General features: G+C 37.1%; 1 protein-coding gene across 2 annotated transcripts in view; it reads right to left on the bottom strand.

Moving 5' to 3' along the window:
- Window positions 1-24,455, bottom strand: part of l(3)72Dn (UTP4 small subunit processome component l(3)72Dn) — a 98,992-nt gene that overhangs the window by 39,161 nt on the left and 35,376 nt on the right. For both annotated transcript variants that reach the window (XM_072298434.1, XM_019055688.2), the window contains exons 7-9: window positions 15,250-15,390; window positions 10,655-10,776; window positions 6,405-6,674 (exon numbers count right to left, since the gene is read on the bottom strand). In XM_072298434.1, the coding sequence (XP_072154535.1) occupies window positions 6,405-6,674; window positions 10,655-10,776; window positions 15,250-15,390 (533 nt within the window). The remainder of the gene's footprint in view (window positions 1-6,404; window positions 6,675-10,654; window positions 10,777-15,249; window positions 15,391-24,455) is intronic.

Below are 24,455 nucleotides of genomic sequence, written 5' to 3'. Positions count from 1 at the left end.
CCTTTCGTTATCATTTTTGTTCGAAATGTTTCTGGGTGCAAGTTCTACCTTGTTCTTTTAAGAATTAGAAACTAAGATTTTGCCATGAAATTTTTACAGTATATTATTTTACGTTTGAAGACGATTAATGAGACCTTGAACAATTATTTTTTTTTTATGGTCAATTCTTCATGTTTTTTTTTCCTCCTTTATTTATGTATAAACAAAATGAGAAAGGGAGAATTCAAACGCCGATACAAACGAGCTATGTTGTTTTAGTTAAGTTCGTAATTTTATTAATTGGATTGGTTCCGCTGCTTATCTTACTCAATCCTAAAAAGGACATCATATTGTCCACTAAATTTGCGTAAATTCTCGGCATTTTGAAACCGTCAATTATATTCGACGATCTTTCTCCACATTGTCAGTAGAAAATTGTATACCTAAATACTTTTTTAAACAAGTTCTTACGTTGAATTTTCCTTTTATATTTTTGAAGTTTAGATTTCATGAGTAAGTAAATTGAGTAATTTCAAAAGCTGGCCTCGTAATGAAAAAAATAATTTGATGAATGCAGAATAGTCCTCGAGGTAAAAAGTGAAACAAGGGAGAAAAACAAAGGTTGCAAAGGGAAAGAAAGGATTTTTTTCCCTAAAATCAGGAAACTACTAACCACGAACATTTTTTTTTTTCGCGCAGAACTTACTTTCTTCATTTAAGGCCAACTTTCAATTTAACATTCCCCTTATTCAAATAAGAAACATACAAATAAAACAGAAAAATATGAAGCTTCTGATTCAGTTGCAGTTACTTTCACATTAACTTTCCTTTTTAATTTTTATTTCAATTTTTAAAATAGCTCTACACCTTAAAAACACGGACGGTTAATGATCTTGGTTATAGGTAAAATGATTTCTGCAAAAATAAACCTCACAGAAACAAAAGAGGAGAAATCCCTATGCCGCAGCCGGCAGCATTAGAAACATGTCCTTGGCACTAGGAGGATGGACATTGGACACACGGCAAAATCGGCACAGTGAAAGGACCCTGCCTGCATGGGCATTTTGCCGTGAGTCCGACATACCCTCATTCTTTCGTGATTTTCCAGGAAGTCATTATCTTCTTTTAAATGATCCAAGCGCTAATGAACAGCCAAGGGATCAAGCTGTCAATAGGAGAAAACGAAAACTTAAAATTCGCAAATCTCGCAGAGAGGCATGCTGTAGACTTTGAACGTAAATATCTCAGTTTGAATCTGATGGTTCATACGGCGTTCTTCCTTAGCACGGCAGCACTCTACTTTGACTAAACAGCCATCACTTTGAAGCTTCACTTTAAACGTTTGTCTGGCCCTCTATTGTTAGCCCATCTGCGCTTAAGTACCTCCTCAAAATTATATTACATTTTTAACTATGTGTTTACTTTCCATCTTACTGGTCATTCACCTCACTGATAATATGTTTCTTTGATTTCCCCTCTTTTTTCTTTCTCCTTTATTTTCCTCCTTTTTATTTTATCTTTGATTCCCTGTACTTCTTTCTGAATTTTTCTTTTCTCTCTCTCTCTTTATTCTCCTAATTTTCTCTATTAGCCTAATGCATTTTATTAAGTTTCAATTTCCTTTCCTTTCATTTTTCTTTTTGAATTAACTTCTTACTTCTTTTTCCTTTTTTCATTTCCTTCCTCTTTTTATCTTTTTTTTTCTTTTTTCTTTTTTTTTCTGTCTGATAAAGAAGAGTATGTTTTAAAATTTTTAGGTAGTGAAACCTGGAAGGTAAATCCCTCTAACGACGAAACTTTCAGAAAAATCTCTGAAAAACTAAACGAAAGAGAAGTACAATGGTATTCTCACTCCAATAAAAACACTCGGAACATCAAAGTTGTATGCAAAGGTCTCCCCCCCTCCATACCTGAAGATGAAATTGTCTCGGATCTCCTTTCAAAAAATTTCAAAATTAAATCAGCCGTTTGCATGAGAAAAATAGTAGAGAAACAACAGAAAAAAAATGAAAAAACAACTATGACTATGGATACTGATGATTCTCAATCTACTATCCCCCTTCAAACTACCCCTTTGGTAACAACATCTGAAAATCAAACCACAAATGCTAAACCTAACAAGGAATTCGAACTCATAAAAATACCAGTTCATCAACTTGATTTTGACCATTCAGAATCAATAGAAAACATCTATAAGATCAAAGCAATTGCTCATACTATTGTTAAAATAGAGCCAATGAAGATAGATAATAAGATAGTTCCACAGTGCCGAAGATGTCAGTGTTTTTCGCATACTCACAACTTTTGCAGAAAAAATCCACGGTGTGTCAAATGCGCAGGCAAACATTTATCTCCTGAGTGTCCTTTTAAAGGTCGGATCTTAAATCCAAAATGCGTAAATTATGGCGCGATCGGTCATCCCGCAAGTTATCGCGGATGTCCCTTCGCGAAAGAATTTCAAATTGCACGAAAAAAGCAACTCCAAGCTAAGAAAAACTCCCCTGATCAAGAAAGTTTTCCGAAATTAGGGAAAAATATTCCAACTCATGTTCCTCTAAAGAAATTAGATGGGACTTTTGCTCAAGCATTATCAGGCAATACAGCTACTCCGGCAACACAGGGCGCAGGAGACAGTTCCGCCGCTCTGATCGGTGTCTTATTACAAACAATAGAAACTTTGAATGCTCAGCTCAGAGTTCTCACCGAGAAAGTGAGTAAACTTGAAGCTAGCCAGAAAAGATAAATAAAGAAATGAATGACTTTTTTAAATTGAATTGTGATTCATTGACTAATCCGAATTTCTTAATGTCTCAACAGGAAAATTATCCAGAAATCAATTTCGATGATGTTAAAGAGCTACGAGCAAAGACAAATTGCAAGTCATTAAACATTACGGCATTGAATTGCGGAGGACTGACCCGGGTTAAGGCCGAAGAATTCAATGTCACACTAAGGGATTTCAATGTGGACATAGCCCTATTATCAGAAACCTGGTTCACCAGGACCGATTATGAAAGGTATTTTGCTGGATATAAAATGTTTAGCTCATTTCATCCAGCAAATAAGCACAGAGGTGGGTCTTCCATTATAATTAAAGAAAACATTACTCACAATCTCATCAAGTTGATAGAGACAAATGCTTTTCAAGTTCAAGATGTGTTGTAATCGTAAACGTGCAAACTGAATTAGACTCTTTCAACATAGCCTCAATATACACTCCACCCCGTAACATCCTCTCAACTGAGGAATACACTGAGTTTTTGGAGGAATTAGGCCCGAAGTATCTGATCGGTGGGGATTGGAACGCTAAAAATCCTCGATGGGGATCCAGGATAGACAACCCTAAAGGCGTATCACTTCTAGAAGCAGTTAATTTGGTTGGCGGGAATTTTATATCCCCCGGAAACCCGACAAATTTTCCCACTAATCCAAGCCACCAACCTGATCTAATAGACTTTTTTATTTTTAAAAATATTAAGTAATCTAATCGATCAAACTTCATGTGACACACTTATGTCAAATGAAAAAGGTCATGCTAAAGTCATTTTAGAAACTTTTACCAATCCTATTCTTGAAAATCGACCCCCAGCATTATGTTCAAAAAGAACAAACTGGGATAAATTCAGACAAGATCTTGAAAAAGTCATAGATAATAGTGTTCAAGTCCTCTCTCCAGCAGATATCGATAGAGAGACAGAATTATTGGTGGAGAATATCAGAGTATGTGCCACTCCTAACATCCCAGTTGCCTCAACAAACATTAAACCCTATGCAATACCTAAAAATCTACTTAAACTTATCCGTCTTAAACGGAAAGCAAAAAGGATTTCATCAAACTCTCATTTCCCTGAAGATAACACTAATTACAATAGATTAAACGCCATAGTTAAAAAAAGAATACAAGAATATCTTAATTTTGAATTCGAAAAATTCATTAATTTTCTTTCCCCAACTGCCGATAAGAATTACTCTTTAAGGGCAGCCACTAAATATCTTAAAAAACCAAAACAATTAAAATTTCCGATCAGCAAGCCTGATAAAACTTGGGCAAATACAGATGTTGAGAAGGCAGAAATTCTTGCGGATCATTTTGAGGCAGCTTTCCAGCCTCATGATGATCTGGAAGTTCAAACAGACTCTGATGCTCCCGCCAGTAGCTCTGACCCGGAGTCGGAACAGGGGGAAATATCCACATTGAAACCCTGTAGGGTCAGAAAAATTCCACCGGTAAAAATTAAATCTATCTCCCCATTGGAAATCCTGAAGGAAATCAAAGGGAAAATTAAAGCAAAAAAAGCACCGGGTTTTGATAAGATCTCTGGTCTCATTCTTAAAAATTTGCCTAAAAAGGCAATAATGAAACTAACGGTGTTGTTTAATGCAGTAATTCGTTTCAAATACATCCCATCACAATGGAAAATGGCTGAAATTTTTGTCCTTTTAAAGCCAAATAAGTCCCCCACTGAAGCCTCATCTTATAGACCTATCTCTTTGCTGCCAGTAATAGGCAAATTATTTGAGAAGCTCTATATAAAAAGATTGAACGAAATTGTCTCTAAACAAAATTTAATTATAGATGCACAATTTGGTTTCCGTGCAAAACATTCTACGGTGGACCAACTACACCGTATTACTAAATTTATAGAGGATTCTCACGAGAGGGGAGAATACTGCGTGGCTGTTTTTCTGGACGTAGCACAGGCATTTGATCGCGTCTGGCACGAGCGTCTCATCGAAAAGCTTTATAAAATGCTCCCATGTAACCATGTGGAGCTCTTGTCATCCTTTCTCAAGGGTAGACGATTCCGAGTTAGGTATGAAAATACTACCTCGGGTTTCAGACCTATAAGGGCAGGAGTTCCACAGGGTTCCTGCCTTTCCCCCTTCTCTATTCCCTTTTCACCATAGACATTCCGCAGTCTGGGAGAGGGGGGAAACTGGGAGTTTATGCCGATGATACGCTTGTGTTAGCAGCGTCGAAAAGCTACAGGGAGGGACGTTTTAACGCTCAATCCCACCTAAACAGGATTAATAAATGGACAAACAAAGATAAGACCAAATTAAATGCGTCTAAATCGGTAGAAATTGTATTTACCAACAGGCCATTTACTCATATTCCTCTTCACTTAGGAAACTCTGAAATCCCTCGCGACACAGTCGCCCGATATCTCGGCCTCCACCTGGATTCCAGGCTCAAGTGGGGTGCGCACATAAAGAAAAAAGTCGAGCAATTAAGACTTAAATTTCATGATATGCAGTGGCTGATTGGCCGCAAATCCAAGTTATCTCTAGAAACCAAACTGCTCCTCTACAAGTCAATGTTGAGGCCGGTTTGGAGTTATGGCTGCCAGTTGTGGGGCTGTGCAGGGAAGTCAAATTTAAAAAAGATAGAAGTCATACAAATGAAAATATTACAAAGCATTTCAAAAGCAAGATGGTATGAGAGGAACGCGGATATTCGCACCGACCTCAACATTGATTCTGTAGAGGACTACATAACAAAAATGTATAACTCTTACGAAACTAGGCTGCATAGGCATCCCAACCCAGAAGCGCTTGCGCTTCTGGAAAAGGATCAATGCACCCGAAGATTAAAACGTCACAAACCCCACGAGCTTGGAATTCAGGGGTTCTCAAAATTATCCTTCTTTTAAACTGATGGGCCTCCTTGTGCTTTTCGAACGCAAGCAGGGGTTCTAGGGTTTTTGACCGGGTTCGGTCATCCGCATTCCAAGTCAAAGCAAAAAGACATTTTTACTTTGAAGCAAAATTGTTTCATTTTTCCCTCCTCATTTTTCAGAGGTTGTGTTTCTTTTTATGTAACTAGTATAAGTTTATCTTATAAGTTGAACCCAAGTTTTTTAAAGATGTATCTTACATCTAAAAACATTCTGTACATATTATAACTCTTGTACAAATAAAAAAAAAAAAAAAATCTTTTTTTCTCTTTTATTTACTTCTACATATATCTCTTGATTTTACTTTCTCCTTTATTTTTATCATTTATGCTTCTTATTCCCCTGCCTTTTATGTCCCTTCCCTTCCTGTTGACGGAAGTACAATCATCAACAAATTTAAAAGACTCGTCAAGCAAATAAAAACAAAATAGCGATAAAAACATTCATGTATCAATGGGAGAAGAAAGCCAGCTTCATGCTCATCTCTTGGGCTGTAGTCAAAGTATTCTTTTCCCTAAAGGTTGTCCAGTCTTACACATTTTCTCAGGTCTTCATTTGCCTATTTGATCAACACGCTCCTACAAGTATTAGCCTGTACTATCTTCCAGGTAGTGCTACTGATTCCGAGCCTCGGCTAAAGAGGAGGTTCCAGAGATGAGGCTAACAACCTGCCTCCGGTAAAATGCCTAATCTGCTTAAAGATGCAAAATGAAGCTGACAAACCAAAATTTAAAAATTTACACTTACAATTTCTAACTTGAACAAGTGAAGCTTGAAATCTGTAGAATAAGCAATTAAATTTCCATCCGGAGAGAATGCACAGCATCTAATCCTTTGTTTTTGAACAGAATGAAGTTCTAGCATTTTTTTGGGCTCCTCTTGAATTTCTAGGTTTATCTTTTCTGGATCTCTTGCACCATAACTTGAATTGGCAGAGCCTAGCTTCCAAACTTCTAATTTAGTTTTGTATTTAAGCAGAATGCAGCGTTTGCTTTCCGAGATAACTGCTCGCGGAGGCTGTAAGAAACAAAGAAATATGGATAAAAAAAACAGTGAAAAAATGATCATCTAAAGCAGCCAGTTGACCAGATATTAAGTACAGTTGTGAGTTACGTTTTCAATGGATCGAATTTGGATTTTTTTTTTTTTGGAATAATGTACAGGTAATTCGGATAATATTTAAGGATAGACATGATGGAGAATTGTCAAAATTACAGCCAAAAAGTTTTAATTCCTCAGGTTCTGAATTGAGAATTTTTATTATCGTTTCCCCTGATTTTAGCATTGTTTTGATAATTTTCCTTTCGTGGATTAGATCCAGAATACATGGATGTTTGTTAAATGCTTTAGACTATATAGGCACACTTGTTATCTTTTACAGTCCCACTATTGATTCACTTACTGCAACTTAGCAATCACTCTAGAGATCACTTTGTGTCAGAAGCACCACAAGTAATCCAGTAGGAAAACTGAGAAAATAGCATTCAAAACAGCAACAAAATTTGGGATTCTTGGCTGGGTTGTGACTGAATATAGACATGAATGACGTCATTGATAATGAACGTATTGATAAGATGCATACTAGGGTGTCCCAAAAAAAGTTTGACCCCCAAAAAGCTACGTTCTATGGTTATAAAAGTGTTCCATTTGGTTAGAAAACACTTTTGACAAAATTTCAGATTTATAGGTAAAGTTTGAGTGCTGCCGCATCGCACATTTGTGAAAGGAAGAGTATCAATTAGGGCCTTTTCCGGCCCCACCTGGATTTTTCTGAATGTTTCATATTTTCAAAGTACTAGTCCTAGGTAGACTTTATGCCAAATATTTTACTGGACGGAGCCCATGCAAAGGTGCAGCAATGCCTCAAACCCAAAATCCTGGCATCGAAAAATAGTTATTTTCGTCTACTTTATCGACTGTTATAAATCTCCCAGCATTTTTTGTCAAAACTATGCTATTAGAAGTCGACTACCTCCAGTTCATACACCGCACGGTGGAACGATTAATGGGAATGCCCGGTCATCGCCTTGCTCCCCAACTTGTTTCGACTATTCCACTCGTTCCAATGGGCATTTCGTGATGAAACTTGGGCATCACATGGTGTTTCGATCGCAGAATTTATTTTTGACCTTTCTTCACTTGATTTATAGACGGAAATACATAATTTTGGGGGTTCTTTCTAACTTTCAGTAGAAACGTGAAAAGATAAGTTACTCAAAAATGAATTTTACTCGTTCCTGTGGGCATATCGTGTTGAAACTTCGCGGGCTTGTGGCATTTTGATCGTAAAATTCATTTCTGACTTTACTTTTCTTGATATGTTAATGTAAATGCTCGATTTTTGGGAGTTTCCAAACTTTCGGCGGGAATATAAAAAGATAAGTTGCTCAAAGGTAAATTTTAATCATTCTTGTCGGAATTTCATGTTGAAACTTGTTACAATCATGGTATTTTGAACATAGAATTCATTTTTGACATTAGAATTGTTCGTATGTCGACGTAATTACACTACTTTGTTTTTTTTCAAACTTCTGATAAAAAAGAAAAGTTACTCGAAGATAGACTTACCTCGTTCTGGTAAAAAATATACGTGTTGAATCGTTGATGAACGATCATACTTTCATCTTAGAACCAATTTTTGAGCTTACTTTTGTTATTTTTTCATATGCATACGTGCTATTGAAGGATTTTATTTAAAAAATCGATCGGAATGCACAAGATAAATTTACGCAGAGATTTTATCTGTTCCGATTGACATTTTATGTTGCAACTATTGATTTCCTGTGATATTTTCATTGAGGAATAAACATTTGATATGACTTTTATTTCAATTGCTCGATCAAAAGACAAAAAGAAGCTATTTTTATCGATACTATGTGTCTCTCAATGTGACGAATGCTCATACTTCTACATCCATTATGAAAAAAATATCGTATTACCGTTACCTTCTGAGACCAATGAAAAATTCTAGTTTTATGTGATTCCAAGAAACAATTTCAAACCTATAATTTAAAATATTTATAGAGAGATATCAATGTACATGGTTTTTTTTTTTTTTTTTTTTTTTTTTTTTTTTTTTTTTTGTTTGTTTTGCTTCAGACTTTATACAAATTTAAGTTTATACATAGCCATTGCAGGGCACAAAACCTATAAACAAAACTGAAAACTAAACGATCAACACTGTCAACGAGATTAAATTGTACCGTAAATCAGTCCATCTCATATCACGAATCACGATACCTAAGAATCAGTCGGGACACTTCCAACGCTTTGTATAGGATTTTATCTATACGACGCCTGAAGCGCCAAGCGCTTCGGGAGGTTGGGCTGCGAAGTAGTCCGGGGGTGTAACCCCTACTATGATGAATAATTCATTCAAAGGTATTGATAGAACATTCCACATTTTTATTTTCTCCTTAAAATGCCAAACAATCAAAAAAGATAAAAACAAAAACAGCTCTGTTTCCCCACCTCGATCGCGAGGCAGGGAAACCTCTACAAACCTCTCGAATAATGAATTTTGGCCAAAAAATGGGCAAAAGTCAGGTCAAAATTGAATTCTACGATGAAAATACTGTAAGTACATCAAGTTTTAAAATGAAAATCCGACTAAGTGTATTAAGACGCCAAGATAATCCAGCAAGATGTAGAGAAACAGCGAATTCTGTCCTCACTTTTTCGGACAAAAATCGATGTAACTCTCAAATTGGCAGCTGGTGGCAGCCAAATACGACGGATTCCTCATCCTGAGGGATCAATGGAACACGCTATATACATGATTGGACGGCGAAATGCGGCGAAATTTATTAAAGTATATTCAAACTTTTATTTTCTTATTTTCGGAAGGGTCATCTTTGATCAGACATAACAACGTATAAAATTGAGTAAATTTAACTTTTTAATAGTGAAATATGTTCTTCATACACTCTAGAAAAAGATCCGAGCATTCATATTTGTGTCAATTATTGCCACGCGAAGAGGCAGGTATGGAAACCGACCTTAGAAAACAGAGCAAAATCGGCCGTTGCAGAAAATGTCAACTTCAGGAGTCCAGGGGGCAAAAGCATTTGATAAAATCATCAAACCAACACTAAATTCATGTTATATTTAATTTATATCAAAATTAGTGTATTAGAAGGCTACTATCTAAAATTTTCGGGCCTCTAGCGTGACTGCTTCGTCAATAAAAAAAATCATCAAAACGCCAAAAACATCAATTATTGGGATAGCAATTTGCGATGCAGTGCCTTAGATGCAATCAGGAGTTTCCTTCCGGAAATTCTGTAGTTGTAAAAAGCTTCAGTGCATAATGACTTATTTAAGTCCTTTCGGGGCCTAAAAAGGACCCCGCACACCTCTTATGGGAAGCTGCACCATGATGGATTGCCTTCTGACTTATGTCATTCAATTCTCCTCAAGATGCTGATCAAAAGTTATAATTGCGCCAACTTTCTACGATACACCGTTTTCGCAAAAAACCTAAGAGAAGATTCAAACTATTCGGCGACTATGAATAAAAAGAAACAAAGTATTTGAGGACAGGCCCGATGTAAATAAGGAAAAAACGTAGCGCGTGTCCGTCTTCTTATCTGTACCTGCCGACTCAGGGACTATCTCCCTCCCGCACTCGCCAGGTAGACGTTCAGACTTTCCTGTTCTTATGCTCCTCAAGAATCTGATTTGGATAGTCGAGCAAAACGGCGAGTGGAATCCGAGATAAGACTGCCGCTCAGTGCGGGAGTTCCCCTGATTTGTTCACTCGAGTACTGATATGAGGAATCTTTCTGGCTTTTTATCGCCGAATAATTGAATCTTCTCTTAGGTTTTTTGCGAAAACGGTGCATCGTAAAAAGTTGTTGCAATTATAACTTTTGATCAGCATCTTGAGGAGAATCGAATGACATAAGTCAGAAGGCAATTCGTCATGGTGCAGCTTCCCATAAGAGGTGTGCGGGGTCCTTTCAATTTATGAGCGTACAATAAACTTGACTACATACCTGCAATAAAGGAGGATATTTGTAAAGTAATTTGTTGCTTTGCTGATAGGGCCGAACTTGAGCTGAGAAAGAGTGATCATTGTAACGCACAAAACCACTAAGAGCCAAATAGCCATCTATACCTGAGAATATTAAGAAATGAGTGAACATAATTGTGTATTCCAGTATTTAGGTATCTAAGTTATGCATCATCCTAATAAAAAACTCAAAAATATGGAATATTTTGACCCATATTGTAAAAATGAGGAAGGCCAGAAGAAACTTAATTACTTCCTAGAATACCAAGACATTTGCAGGCCATGCGTAATTGGGAGATCTTGAATAAATACAAAATTACTAGGGCTGTGCAAATATTGAATTTCGCAAACGAAGCAAATAGCAAATAATTTTGCCAACTATTGACGAATACAAAGCGAATAGCGAATAATTTAAGTAAATCATTCACAACTATGCATAGTAGTGCAAATGATTTACCACCACTATTTTAAGAACGAAAATTTGCAGATATTACAAAAGTTGACAAATACCTAAGTGTGATTGATTTTTTTTTAGTTTCCCATTTGCTCATATACCTGAACTTTCACTATGTAGTACTCTTGAAGCAACCAAAAATAATTGGCAACTCGGATTTGTCTGAAACTCAGTATCTAGAAGTAATTAGACGCGAGAAAAGCAAATTTGACAATAGATTTTTTTTTAAAAAAAAACCGAATTTTTAAAATTGGCAACCGGTTAAAGTTCAAAGTGGCCACAAAATGACAACCTCAGTTTTTTCAAAATCTAACGTCAGATTCTTTTTTTTCGTGCCAAAATACTATGGGATACAACTGTCAGTCAAATCTATCGGCAAAAAACCGAAGTTGCCAATTTCCGGCCATTTTGAAACGGTTTGAAATATGCGGGCAAACCGCAATTGCGCGCGCTGTTCGTAAATTCAGCTAAGTCGGTAAAGATCAAAGGAAGTCCGAGGTTCGCGATCTCTCGGATGGATCTCTCGATGCTAGCAACGTTTCACGATTGCCACTCGGCAATTCGATACTCTGGAAGGCGCAAATATGCGGAAAAGTCGCTTCGAAAATTCCTTATTTGTGAGGGCGCGAATATTCGCAAAAGTCGGTTTGTTCGCGAGTCAGTCGGGTCGGTTATTCATGATTCCCAAACATTCGTACACCCCTAAAATTTACAAAGTAAAGAAATAGAAATTCACCATCAGATCAAAAAACATGAGTAAAATTGGAGTGTTAAGAAGTTTTTACCGAAATACTGGGCTGTTGCGACACACAAGACATTCATTATAGCACTCAATTCATTTGTGTACCCCTAACAAAGTTACACACAGCTTTTCGTTTTTCGATTTCAAAATAGAGCTCTGTAAAACTGAGTCAACTTACAACAGGAATGTTCTCTTTCTTTGAAATAGTCAAATGAAAATATAAAATAGAAGGAGAGGAGGAGGGGCTGAGTTATCTAAACAAATAATATTCAGAGTTGGATTGAGAGTTTGATACCTCTTTTCTTTATGAGTCTCTAAGTATGTCCTTGCTTCAAGTTGACAAATGGTTAAATTCATTTCCAAGAAACTTAACTGAAAAAAGAGAAAAAAAAATTTCTTTTTCGATATTTTGTTTGGCCATGCTTAGAGAATGATACTAATGCAGTTACAATTCAAACCAGGGCCGGATGGGGGGGGGGGGGGGGGGACGGATGAGTCGCAGCATATGGCGGACAATTTCAAAAGTCTCTTGGCTCGTGGTCTTTTTGTCTCTTTTTAAGCATGCCAGTAGGGCTCGCTTACTGAAATCACTCGGATGTACCATTGTACCATAGTACAGTACACCAATAAACCAATGCTATTCAATGGGCGGTCCAAATTTTTTCTCCGTTGGATCCGTTTTTTCGTGTTTGACCTGTTATACTCTCAAACCTTCATGGTCATTCACCAAAAAACAGAATCGACTTTTCAGGAAAAACCCTTGAGAATCTTTTCCCATCGAAACTGTATTATTTTATTTGACAGAAACTTCAAATAACCTTTTCTTTGCTGAAAAAACTCAAATTTAGAAGCTTAAGCTGCCGCGACTTTATAGCCAATGAGCGTTTTTTATTTAAGTCCTTGTTCGATCAAAAGCAGGTGACCGTTAGGCTGGCTCTTGAGAGGCCATCTCCCTTCTAATTATCCAAGGAGGCTGAAATTTTGCCCAGGCATCGGGGACGCCTAGTACAACATCAGAGCAAAGTTAGGGCCAAATCCAGGAGGGGGGGGGGGGCAAAATCGGCGTTTTTGGAACAACCTTTTTTGAGAATAAAAAAAAAAATAATGAGCACTGTACAAGGTGTAAAACTGCTCTGGAGGACCCATTCATTACAGCTACAGAAGCCAAAATCGGAACTTCATTGTAACGATTGATTAATTTAATTCATGAAAAGCCAAAATCGGAACTTCCTTTTAAACGATTGATTGATTTATTTCTTGAAAAGGCAACTCAACTGCCAAGATAGCGGAATAGCAGTAACTGCATTCTGGGGTGAACCTCGAGACACATAAAAGCATGTGCTGACTATGGCTTATACAGAAGTGCGTTTATATTCTCTGTTATTACGTAGCTGGTCTGGGGCGCTGGAGCCAAGCTCCGCCCTCTAAACACGAGTCTGTCTACGAGTCTAATACTTCGCCACATCATTGCAAGTTGCGATAGCTCAGTCGTCTGGACCACCGCTCGCGTGCATGTGTGAGATCCAAGTACCGAGGCAGGCGTTTGAGTCCCACCAGGAAGACTTTTTTTATTGATTGTATTTAAGACCCACTATCAAAAAAATAATTGAAAATAATTTATACTAGATAAAAAAATGTATGAACATTTTCTTGTGAGTTAATATGTTAAACAAAAATACTGGAATATACTTTCTCCAAACAATCAGCCACATGTTCACCCATATAAATGATGTTATTTTCTTTCTTCACTTAAGTTCATTTACATTCAACATTCATGATTAATATTTTTTCGTAAGTTTAGCAAAAAGTGCCTATTGAAACAAATAACAAAGACATGAAAACAGTATGTCTCCAATATTTCAGTTGTTTGGCATGCTTTTCCAACATATTCATGTTGGGATGTCTTCTTGTTTTTTTTTTTTTTTTTCTTTTCAAGTCTTCATAGGTCATCATCACTACCAGAATTTAGGGCAGCGAACTATTGTCGGCCCAAGGCAGCAAAAGAGTGTATCTGACTTGGATCCAAATGCTGCATTCTAAACGATGTAATGTAAAATTTAGACATTTTTTGGCTTTGAAACTGTGATTTTTGAAAATAAAATTTCCATCCACAGCCATTAAGAACATGTATCATATTTTTAGGTTTTTTTTTTTTTTCTTTCTTTGGAGAGAAAAAATGGTTTAAGAAATCTTTCTGTAAGCAGCAGTATCAAAACCTTAATATTGACTATGGAGATGTTAAAGCTCATTTCCCAAAGAAAAATTCCATTTTTTTTTCTTAGTACCAGGAGGGAGTGCACAGGAAAAGTCGAGATGGGTATGTTTCTTCGTTTTCATCCTAGTGGCAAAAAATTGGCATAAAATATGGTAAAACTTGTGAGTAGAGAGTTTCAACCCTCCACGTCACCCCTGATATGGAGCTCCATGCAATTCAGGAGATAAAAATAAAAATAAGCATTTCTGGAAAAATTTTGAATGTCAACTCTCAAAAAACTTAAAGAATTACGGCCCTGTGGCTAAAAACTTCAACCGTTTTGATGTGCCAAGGAAGGAGTAAGTTCGAAATGACAATTTTCATCACCCAAAACAGCCTTTTTTGCCACTCTGAGTAAGGAATTTAGAACATTATGAATTTCGACTGTTTGACAATTCTTCATGCTATCAACAAGTTTCAACCCTTAGATCCAAAATTCAGTTTTAACGTACATCAAAGCATTTAGCGAAATAAAAGTTTGCAATATCACCACAGTGTTGTTGTTACACATGTCTTATGGTCGCTACACCTCAAACGGTATGGCACATTAATGCGCCTGTAGGTGATAACAGAAACACTTCAGTAATTCTGAATGATTCTAGTTCGTTATTTGTGGTTGAACACTAAAGGGTTCGTAAAAACCGATAGAAACATTCTTGCACTCAGAACTCATTACTTTCACGATGAATAGTGTGTCAAAATGTCAAAATTCTCACGAGTTCAAAATTTCTTCCGCAAGGTGGGAAAAAAGCTATTTGAGACCTAAATATTTTCATTTCAAACTAACTTCTAACTTTTCTTTCTTTTCTTTCTCTCCACATCAGAATATTTGAAATTTTTGCCCAGAGGACCTTGACTTGTTAAGTTCCTTGAGGATTCATGATTCCTTTTCAAAAGATGTATGTTTTGATATTCATCCCTTTCAAAGCCCAGAATTTCATAATAGAGGTGGTGCAGTATGCTGGAATTTTACCCACAAGAGTTTAAACACATTTGAGGCTGGATTTTAGCTATTCCTATTAAGACAAAAAAAGTCTTTTATTCACCTTGCCTTAGAGGTGCAGTGTAATGAAATGAGTAATGGAGATGAATATGAACTCATTTTGACTTGTAAGTTGTAAAAATTACCTGCTGAAAACAGCTGATTGTCAACCACTGCTAGAGCTTTAACATCATGGTCATGGATGACTCTTTGAACCGATTTAACCCAAGTCATTCTTTCACCAGTTAAGTTGGTTTTTTCGAACGACATAATTAAAGGATCAACACCTAAAAACAGAACATTGGCAGTAAATTACAGTGTTCCATGCTTCGGAAAAGGCATTTTTGTACAATATGGCAACATAAAGTGCTGGCATTGAGTCCCAGTCTGCCGTCCAGCCTGTGACTGCTGTCACCCTCCTCTTTTCAGGTTGCCGATATTACATGCATGAAAAGGAAAAATGAACAGCAAAATATAAAGTGTCATGTTCTGAGGAGGAAAGAATTATTTACATTAGTCTATGCTCTTAAATTAACATGCAATACTTTTCAAGTCTAAAATATTGAGCGTCATCTTATTACTGAACTTGTTTAGCAATTTCTAATTCTTGCATTATTGAAAACTAAAGAGGACATATTGCTTACAGGAATTTTCCTTGATTATTTTTGAGCAGAGGTCAGGTCAAAATAGCGTTAGAATAAATTGCGACCAAAGCTTTTTTGCGGGAGTCTCTCTAGTTGTACTACCTAAACAGCATACTAAAATTTCCACACAGTTCCACAAACGTGGGGGGGGGGGGGGGGGTAGTCCAGGCAATGGACCACTAGACATGGTACGAATTTCAGCATTCTGATACAGGTTTCTTAACCGAAATTTCACGTAGAACACGATGCGCACGACAAAAACTACCGAAATCAACTCCTCACGAAGAAATTAAATGATTCTTGATGCGTGAAATCAAACCACCCGCTCATGAAAACTCAATGCTATTTGTGATTCACATCGCGCGCTAAACGTCATCATGACAGTCTCTGCGATATAAAAATCTGGCAACGTCAATCTTGACACTTTGGCTCAGTTATAGCAAATTGCTTATAGTTTGAACAACACATGGTGGGAAATGAACGTTTGCCCGATTGAGAGGCTCGCTGAAACCGTTGTGGTGCGCGATTTGACTTACGTAGAGCTTTGAGTTTCTTGTGAGCGGGCCTTTCAAATTCCTCATAACCAATGTGAAATAAAAACGTTAATATCTTCCTTAGGAGTTGATTTCAGTAATTTTCGTTGCGCAAATCGTGTTCCGCGTGAAATTCTGGTTCGGAAACATGTATTAGAATGCTTAAATTCGTACCTTGTCTAGTGGTCCATTGGGCATTAAATAGGGGCTCTTGGGGAAAATTTCTCGGAAAACTTTTTGATGAGTGATACCTATGTATTTTTGGACGCTGAATCCGAATTTCGCATTTGTGTAAAGATTTCTTAGCCGCTAAAGCCGCCATTTTGAAAAAATAGCCTTAAAATGACCTAAAATCCCGGTTTTTGAAAATATCTCGCCTTTTTTTGATGTTTTTACCAAAGTAATTATTTTCAAAATTAAAGTACATGAAATTCTAAAGAAAAGATGTTCTTATCAATTTTTTGAATTGACTGAAATTTAAGCCGCCAGAGCGCGCTGAAAAAATCGCCAAAATTCGAATTTCGCGAAACTTGCGTTTTTCTCGTGAGTAACTTTTCTCAGGGCGACTCTACGTGAAAAATCTTAATTATCAAACTGATAGAGGAACAAATCTAATACTAGGAGTTGCTGTTTTCTTCATTTTTCTTAGTCCTTGACGGCACTGACAAGCTTTTGAAGTCGCATTGAAAAAAGCTAAACCGAGCATGGGCAGGGTTCTCCAGTATCTGCGTAATTACTCTTCTGTGGACTTTTCTAGGGGACCTATTTACGAGTCAGATTGTAAAATTTCATTGGAAGGTGATCCCCCCCCCCAAAAAAACCCCTAATAATTAAATGTCACAAATTACCCCCTCCCCCTCCTCACTCTGGCAATTACCCGTTACTGGCGCAATTCATTTTATGAATGAAACGTAAATGATTTCATCGGTAATATTTCGAGTAACATTAATAATTAATCAGGTAATTTCTATAAGTTCTCATAAATAATTGCTTTTTTTTGGACGGGAATAGGGAAAATGGACGGAAAAAAGCTTTCTTAGAAGTAGACGGACTGTATTATTACATTTGCATAGCTTTTTTAAGTTTTAATGAAGACATTTCAGAGTTTTCTTAATTTTCACAAATCAGGTAATTTTTGAGCAAATTATACTCTGCATACAAAGTTGTAAAATGCAAATCATGTATCTACCTAAGTATTTTCTACAGCGTATTGTAGATGGTCCTGGAATTTTCGTGAGATCAGTTTGTGGCACATCCGAGTTCTTGTTTTTTTGATTGGATGGTTCCGGATCAATATGTTGCACTGCTTTGTTTGAGTGCAGTACTCTTGTTGCTGGTTCTTCAATTTCCAGGTCACTTTCGTCATATTAACTGTCAGTTTCAGATTTTTGGTCAGGTACCGGCACACACTGGAACGAAACATAGGATTGCCCGGTCATAGACTTCCTCCGCAACTTCTTTCCGCTATATCCTTTGATCTTTATGGAATTTTAGGTCGGAATGTACACGATCTTGAAGCATTTTCATCGCAGAATCCGATTTTGACCTTAGTTTGGCCGAATTCCACACGGAAATGCATGTTTTTGGGTGTGCTTATGAAGTATCTCTCAGAATTCCAGGAACCAAGGTGTTTTCGTACATTTTCTCTCCAGTTTCTCTCGACCGTTTCACTTCCATTCCCACAATTCCAAATTGAATTTCACATAATCTGAAGTATTTTTATCATAGAATTCGATTTTGACCATAATTCTATCGATTCATCGACTCAAACATTACATCACATCAACATTAAAGAAGTATCGGGTACAATAAAATTATGCTTTAATAGATCTGATTATTGTGCAGTTATTTCACAGTGGAATAATTAGAACGTATCGAAAGAATAGGAAATTAAAGTAAACCGTCAGTTCATCAAAAAACTCTATACTTATTCGGTATACGGTTTGCTATTAGAACACAGTTGACATAAAAAAACGGTTGGAGGGCCTATATAATCATCTTATTCGCTGTCGTTCGTTCCGCCATTGTCCATCGATTCCTCTACCTCTACCTCTCTCCAAAAAAGTCCTCTTCGAAGTTGATGTCACTGTCATTATTACTATGATGAAGGACTAGAAATGCAGTAGCCGTAAGATTTTTAAGATTTTGCGATTAAGATTTTTGCGTTTTTAATGTTGTTATCAACCATATAGAACTGTTTAATGTGAAACTGTTTATTTGATGCATTTCCACTTATCTCTGCGATTGTTTTGGATGCCAGATTCAGGTGGAATGGCAGTCATCTATTAATGGTCTAGTAATAGTAAGGATAAAGTCCCCTCATCGATCAATTTACCTCTAATCCTACGATGGGAAATCCGTATTGGCCAGTTACGCTCTACGTCGCATCTTGAGCGGATGGAACGCAACCATATTTGCTGATGTTTAACACTACTATGCGTACTCATTATTATGTTCACAATATTACTTAAATGAAACTGCTACGCCTTAATTCGCAGGGTGTCATAATTAGATTAAGCACATTTGGCAACCTGCGATATTTGCTTTCGAGAGAGGCAAATTCTTCTAAGCTTACACCGGGGGGGGGGGGGGGGTTGTAATTTACGTATCTTGGGCAGAGGAATGTTGGTTTTAAAACCATACAAAATATATGAACAATTGTACATTTTCTAATTTTTCAGGACGTCCCAACGTAGGCTATTGCCGGGTGCCTTATACCGTCTGCAAAATTCAATAAATTTCGCGAATCTGCAGCTATCTGCTAGCAAATATGGCTGTTTATCATTCTCAAAAGATTACTTGAGCACGCCAAATGCTTACTTTTTTGGCAAAATGCGGCATAATTTTTAAAAGCTTGCTTAAAGTTCAATTTTCATCTTTTTGAAGCAGGTGACTTTAGGGATACGTGGTAGCCTTCACTATTGAGATAATTTTAATTAGGACCACTGAAAAATGTTCCGTAGAGTCTCAAAAATAGGTTTCAAGCATCAAAAACATGGGTTAATATCACAAAAAAATATAGGGGGGGAATAGAGTTTGTCGGAGGGAGACCCGCTCGTGCTGTCTGGCCTTTTCAGACGAAAATCAAAGAATTTCACGAATCTGCGCCTATCTGCAGCCAAATATGGCTGATTATCATTCTCAAAGGATTACTTGAGCACGGGATAGGCTTACTTTTTCGGCGAAATGCGTTGAATTTTTTGAAAGCTTGCGTAAAGTTCAATTTTCATCTTTTTGAAGTAGGTAACTTTAGAGTTACGTGGCAGCCTTCAGATATGACATAATTTCAATTATTACCAGTGAAAAATGTTCCTCAGAGTCTTAAAAATTAGTTTCAGGCATCAAAATTTACATGCAATAACCTCACAACAAAATACAAGGGTCGAAAAGAATTTGACAAAGTATGACAATTTCAGGAACAGCGGAATCTGCCACATTTGAGGAGCTCCAGGAAAAAATTGGAGGAAAAAAATTGAAAATGCATGCTAGATTCGTACAGTATGAACCCTCAGGAACACTTCATGCCCACTCCGGATCCAAAATTAGCGACACCCCCATGTCCGACCTTTTGCTCATTTTGTTCCAGTGTGCGGCGTTGATGGCGTAGATGAGCCAGGTTCACAATCCTGAGTATCATCTAAGAATGTCATTTCCGGTTCATCGATGTCTCCTTCCTCTTCCTCTCTTTGTAGGATATCTTCCATTTGAAAATTATCGCAGGATTGATTGCACATCTGATAGAGAATGGTGCATCGTAAGCCATTTTTACGGCACCCACAAGTCTCGCGGCAACCTTTCTTGCACTTGCAGGCAATTAGCTTCAAAATATTTTCAGGAGCTGATGAATCCAAATTTGTTATAGGCGTTAGCCCATTTTTGGTGGCTTTCCAGCCCCAATTGCAAGGATCCTTTTTCTCGCCCTGCCACTCCTGGACCTGCAAATAAGTTCGGAATGCATGCTCTGCTGCAGCCTTCTCAGTTGGTTGCAAAGACCCAAGATTTTCTTTATTTGAAATGAAGATTTTGTAAATCAGCCGTATCTGTGCTTATTTAGAGAAACTTTCTCAACGTCTCTCTGGCCATAAAGTGCAAGAAACAGCTTCTGGCCTGCAGCAGAAATGATTTCACGTGTTGATTTCGAGTGTTTAAATTCCTCTGCATACTTGATTAAATCGTGATTTTTTTCAAAAAATATTCAATTTTTAAAGTGAATCAAAGATCAAATAACTATACAAGTCATAGCTTGTAAGCTCAAGTTGCAACTTGTCGATGGACATTCATTCGTCTCCGACGGAGGTTGCCAATTTTAAACTAGGAGTTCATGATGTATTGATGCATAAGGAAGGTCATGCAAATCAGCGTTTCCATCTTTTTTCATGTGTTGTCAAGTAACTTAACATAAAATTTTGCTCGAAAAATCACCGATGAAATCATTCACGTTTCTGAAAAATCTGAAACTGACAGTTAATATGACGAAAGTGACCTGGAAATTGAAGAACCAGCAACAAGAGTACTGCACTCAAACAAAGCAGTGCAACATATTGATCCGGAACCATCCAATCAAAAAAACAAGAACTCGGATGTGCCACAAACTGATCTCACGAAAATTCCAGGACCATCTACAATACGCTGTAGAAAATACTTAGGTAGATACATGATTTGCATTTTACAACTTTGTATGCAGAGTATAATTTGCTCAAAAATTACCTGATTTGTGAAAATTAAGAAAACTCTGAAATGTCTTCATTAAAACTTAAAAAAGCTATGCAAATGTAATAATACAGTCCGTCTACTTCTAAGAAAGCTTTTTTCCGTCCATTTTCCCTATTCCCGTCCAAAAAAAAGCAATTATTTATGAGAACTTATAGAAATTACCTGATTAATTATTAATGTTACTCGAAATATTACCGATGAAATCATTTACGTTTCATTCATAAAATGAATTGCGCCAGTAACGGGTAATTGCCAGAGTGAGGAGGGGGAGGGGGGTAATTTGTGACATTTAATTATTAGGGGTTTTTTTTGGGGGGGGGGGATCACCTTCCAATGAAATTTTACAATCTGACTCGTAAATAGGTCCCCTAGAAAAGTCCACAGAAGAGTAATTACGCAGATACTGGAGAACCCTGCCCATGCTCGGTTTAGCTTTTTTCAATGCGACTTCAAAAGCTTGTCAGTGCCGTCAAGGACTAAGAAAAATGAAGAAAACAGCAACTCCTAGTATTAGATTTGTTCCTCTATCAGTTTGATAATTAAGATTTTTCACGTAGAGTCGCCCTGAGAAAAGTTACTCACGAGAAAAACGCAAGTTTCGCGAAATTCGAATTTTGGCGATTTTTTCAGCGCGCTCTGGCGGCTTAAATTTCAGTCAATTCAAAAAATTGATAAGAACATCTTTTCTTTAGAATTTCATGTACTTTAATTTTGAAAATAATTACTTTGGTAAAAAACATCAAAAAAAGGCGAGATATTTTCAAAAACCGGGATTTTAGGTCATTTTAAGGCTATTTTTTCAAAATGGCGGCTTTAGCGGCTAAGAAATCTTTACACAAATGCGAAATTCGGATTCAGCGTCCAAAAATACATAGGTATCACTCATCAAAAAGTTTTCCGAGAAATTTTCCCCAAGAGCCCCTATTTAATGCCCAATGGACCACTAGACAAGGTACGAATTTAAGCATTCTAATACATGTTTCCGAACCAGAATTTCACGCGGAACACGATTTGCGCAACGAAAATTACTGAAATCAACTCCTAAGGAAGATATTAACGTTTTTATTTCACATTGGTTATGAGGAATTTGAAAGGCCCGCTCACAAGAAACTCAAAGCTCTACGTAAGTCAAATCGCGCACGTAGAGTCGCCCTGTGAAAAATTACTCACGAGAAAAACGCAAGTTTCGCGAAATTCGAATTTTGGCGGTTTTTTCAGCGCGCTCTGGCGGCTTAATTTTCAGTCAATTCAAAAAATTGATAAGAACATCTTTTCTTTAGAATTTCATGTACATTAATTTTGAAATTTACTACTTTGGTCACAAATCAAAAATAAGCGAGATATTTTCAAAAACCGGGATTTTACGCCATTTTTTTAAAATGGCGGCTTTAGCGGCGAAAAGGTCTTTGCACAAATGCGAAATTCGGATTCAGCGTCCAGATATACATAGAAATCACTCATCAAAAAGTTTTCCGGGAAATTTTCCCCAAGCACTTCCCTATTGCCTGGACTGGGGGGGGGGGGGGGGGGGGGGGAGGGATGGCTCCAGACGCTGGAATGTATAATATTTGCATTTTTATTTTTTTTTTTTACACATTTTTGCATTTTTCAGGAAAAGTATTAAATTTTTGATAGTGCTCAAGTACACAATTTTTTATTTGAACCAAAACCAATTTTCTAAATCGTTCATCATTTTCTGTATCCAATGAGTGGTCCATTAGGGTGGAAAACCAAAGGGTTCGAGAGTTATGAACGATTGAAGTTTCCGCCGACCGATTTTCGCGCGCCTAACTGTGGTACCAAAGTCGAATTTGGGTGTTGATAAATCAGATTATAAGGTCAAACCGTGCTAAATACGTTTTCAGGGATTCTTGAGGGTCGTTGAGTTCAGAAATTACAGATACTTCCAAAATTGAAACTTGAGAGGTCCACCGAAAGCCGACCGACCGGCTGCCCGGTGGGCCTAGGAATAAATAATATCGGAAAAAAGTGAATTATTGGAAGTACCTGTCATTTTTGAACTCAGCGACGCTTAAGAACCCCTAAAAATGTATTTTGTACGGTTTGAACGTTTAACCTGATTTAGTAACACCCTAATTCGGCTTTAGAACCATTGTTTAGCGCGCAAAAATCGATCGGCACGCGTACAGAAAACCTTTAATCATTCATAACTCTCGAACCCCCCTTTGGTTCCCTAGCTTAATGGACCACTCGTTGGATGCAGAAAAAGACGAAAAATTTGGAAAACTGGTTTTGATTCACATGAAAAATTAAATATTTTGTGTATTCTTTGTTCAAAAGGAATTTTCATTTCTCGATTCAAAAACTGAAAACAAGCACATAAGTTAATTTGAAAATGTGATTTCAGGATTTTGATCCTTAGAATCCTAAAGTATGCAAATTTAGACGATTTTTCGTCCAAACCGAACCTCGATATCTATCTTCGTTTGAGAAATATCGAGGTTCACAGGTTTTGACTTCCAAACCACCACCTTCTCCCTAGCGCCAAGCGCCCCCTTCGGGAATCAGGAAATTTGGGAAAAGAAGCAATCAAGTATGAGTAATCAATAGACAAAGTTTGAAGAAATTCCAGGGGAGGGGTCGAAAAAAGCCGTTTTTGCATCAAGCTCTTTGCTTTAAAGTGAGTCGTCGTACAACACTCTGCAATGATTCATTCTTTAGTAGCAGGTGGAAAAAAAAAAAAAAAACTTAAAATTCCGGCAACTTTACGAGAAATCCTGTTTTGCGGTAGTTATCATCATTTTGCACGAAATATATAAAGTTCTCCAAGGAGTAAACTGAGAACTTTGTTGAAAGTGTATTAAATTTACGTCAAATTGAGTGCTCTCACAATATTGTGCAATGCTCCGTTACTGAGTAACACGAGGTTGCAATGTCCCTATGATTTCGGTCATCTTCTGTGAGAGACTCCTTGTTGGTCGTTCAATGCATTACGCAATTGAACAACTAATTTAACACCCGGTTTGACAAAAGGCTTTGATGTGGTAGCTTTTTTTTTTGAAAATTCGACACCAAGGATCTTTCAAAGTTTCCTCTTTTCTTCCTCCGCATAATAGAACAGCTGTTGTTTCCCCAAAACATTCAATTTCATCCCGAGTTTGAATTTGACCGCAGAATACATTGGCTCTGTTCTGAAATTCATCACATTTCAGGAGCAACTGAAAGGCAGCAGGTTTCCTTACTACCTCAAAAATATGTAGCGTAGAGTTGCAACCAGTAAAAGGTAGGGGAAAAATTAAAGTTTATGCAGACTTTTCTTCTCACATGGAAAAAAATCACGGCAGTTTTAAAGAATTGCCAGTGAGTAGTTTTCCGTTTTAAAAATAAAGTACCTAGGTATGACAGGAAGGCTGCAACGTCGCAAACGGAGTCGTGTGATTGCCGACTCTTACTGTCGAAATGAATCAGCAGGATTGCGGTCAAAACTGAAAACACATGTTT

Source organism: Bemisia tabaci, chromosome 1 (assembly GCF_918797505.1).
Source record: "Bemisia tabaci chromosome 1, PGI_BMITA_v3".
Lineage (NCBI taxonomy): Eukaryota > Metazoa > Arthropoda > Insecta > Hemiptera > Aleyrodidae > Bemisia > Bemisia tabaci.
Note: the sequence above shows the minus strand (reverse complement) of the source record. Positions and strands in the feature narration are given on the sequence as shown.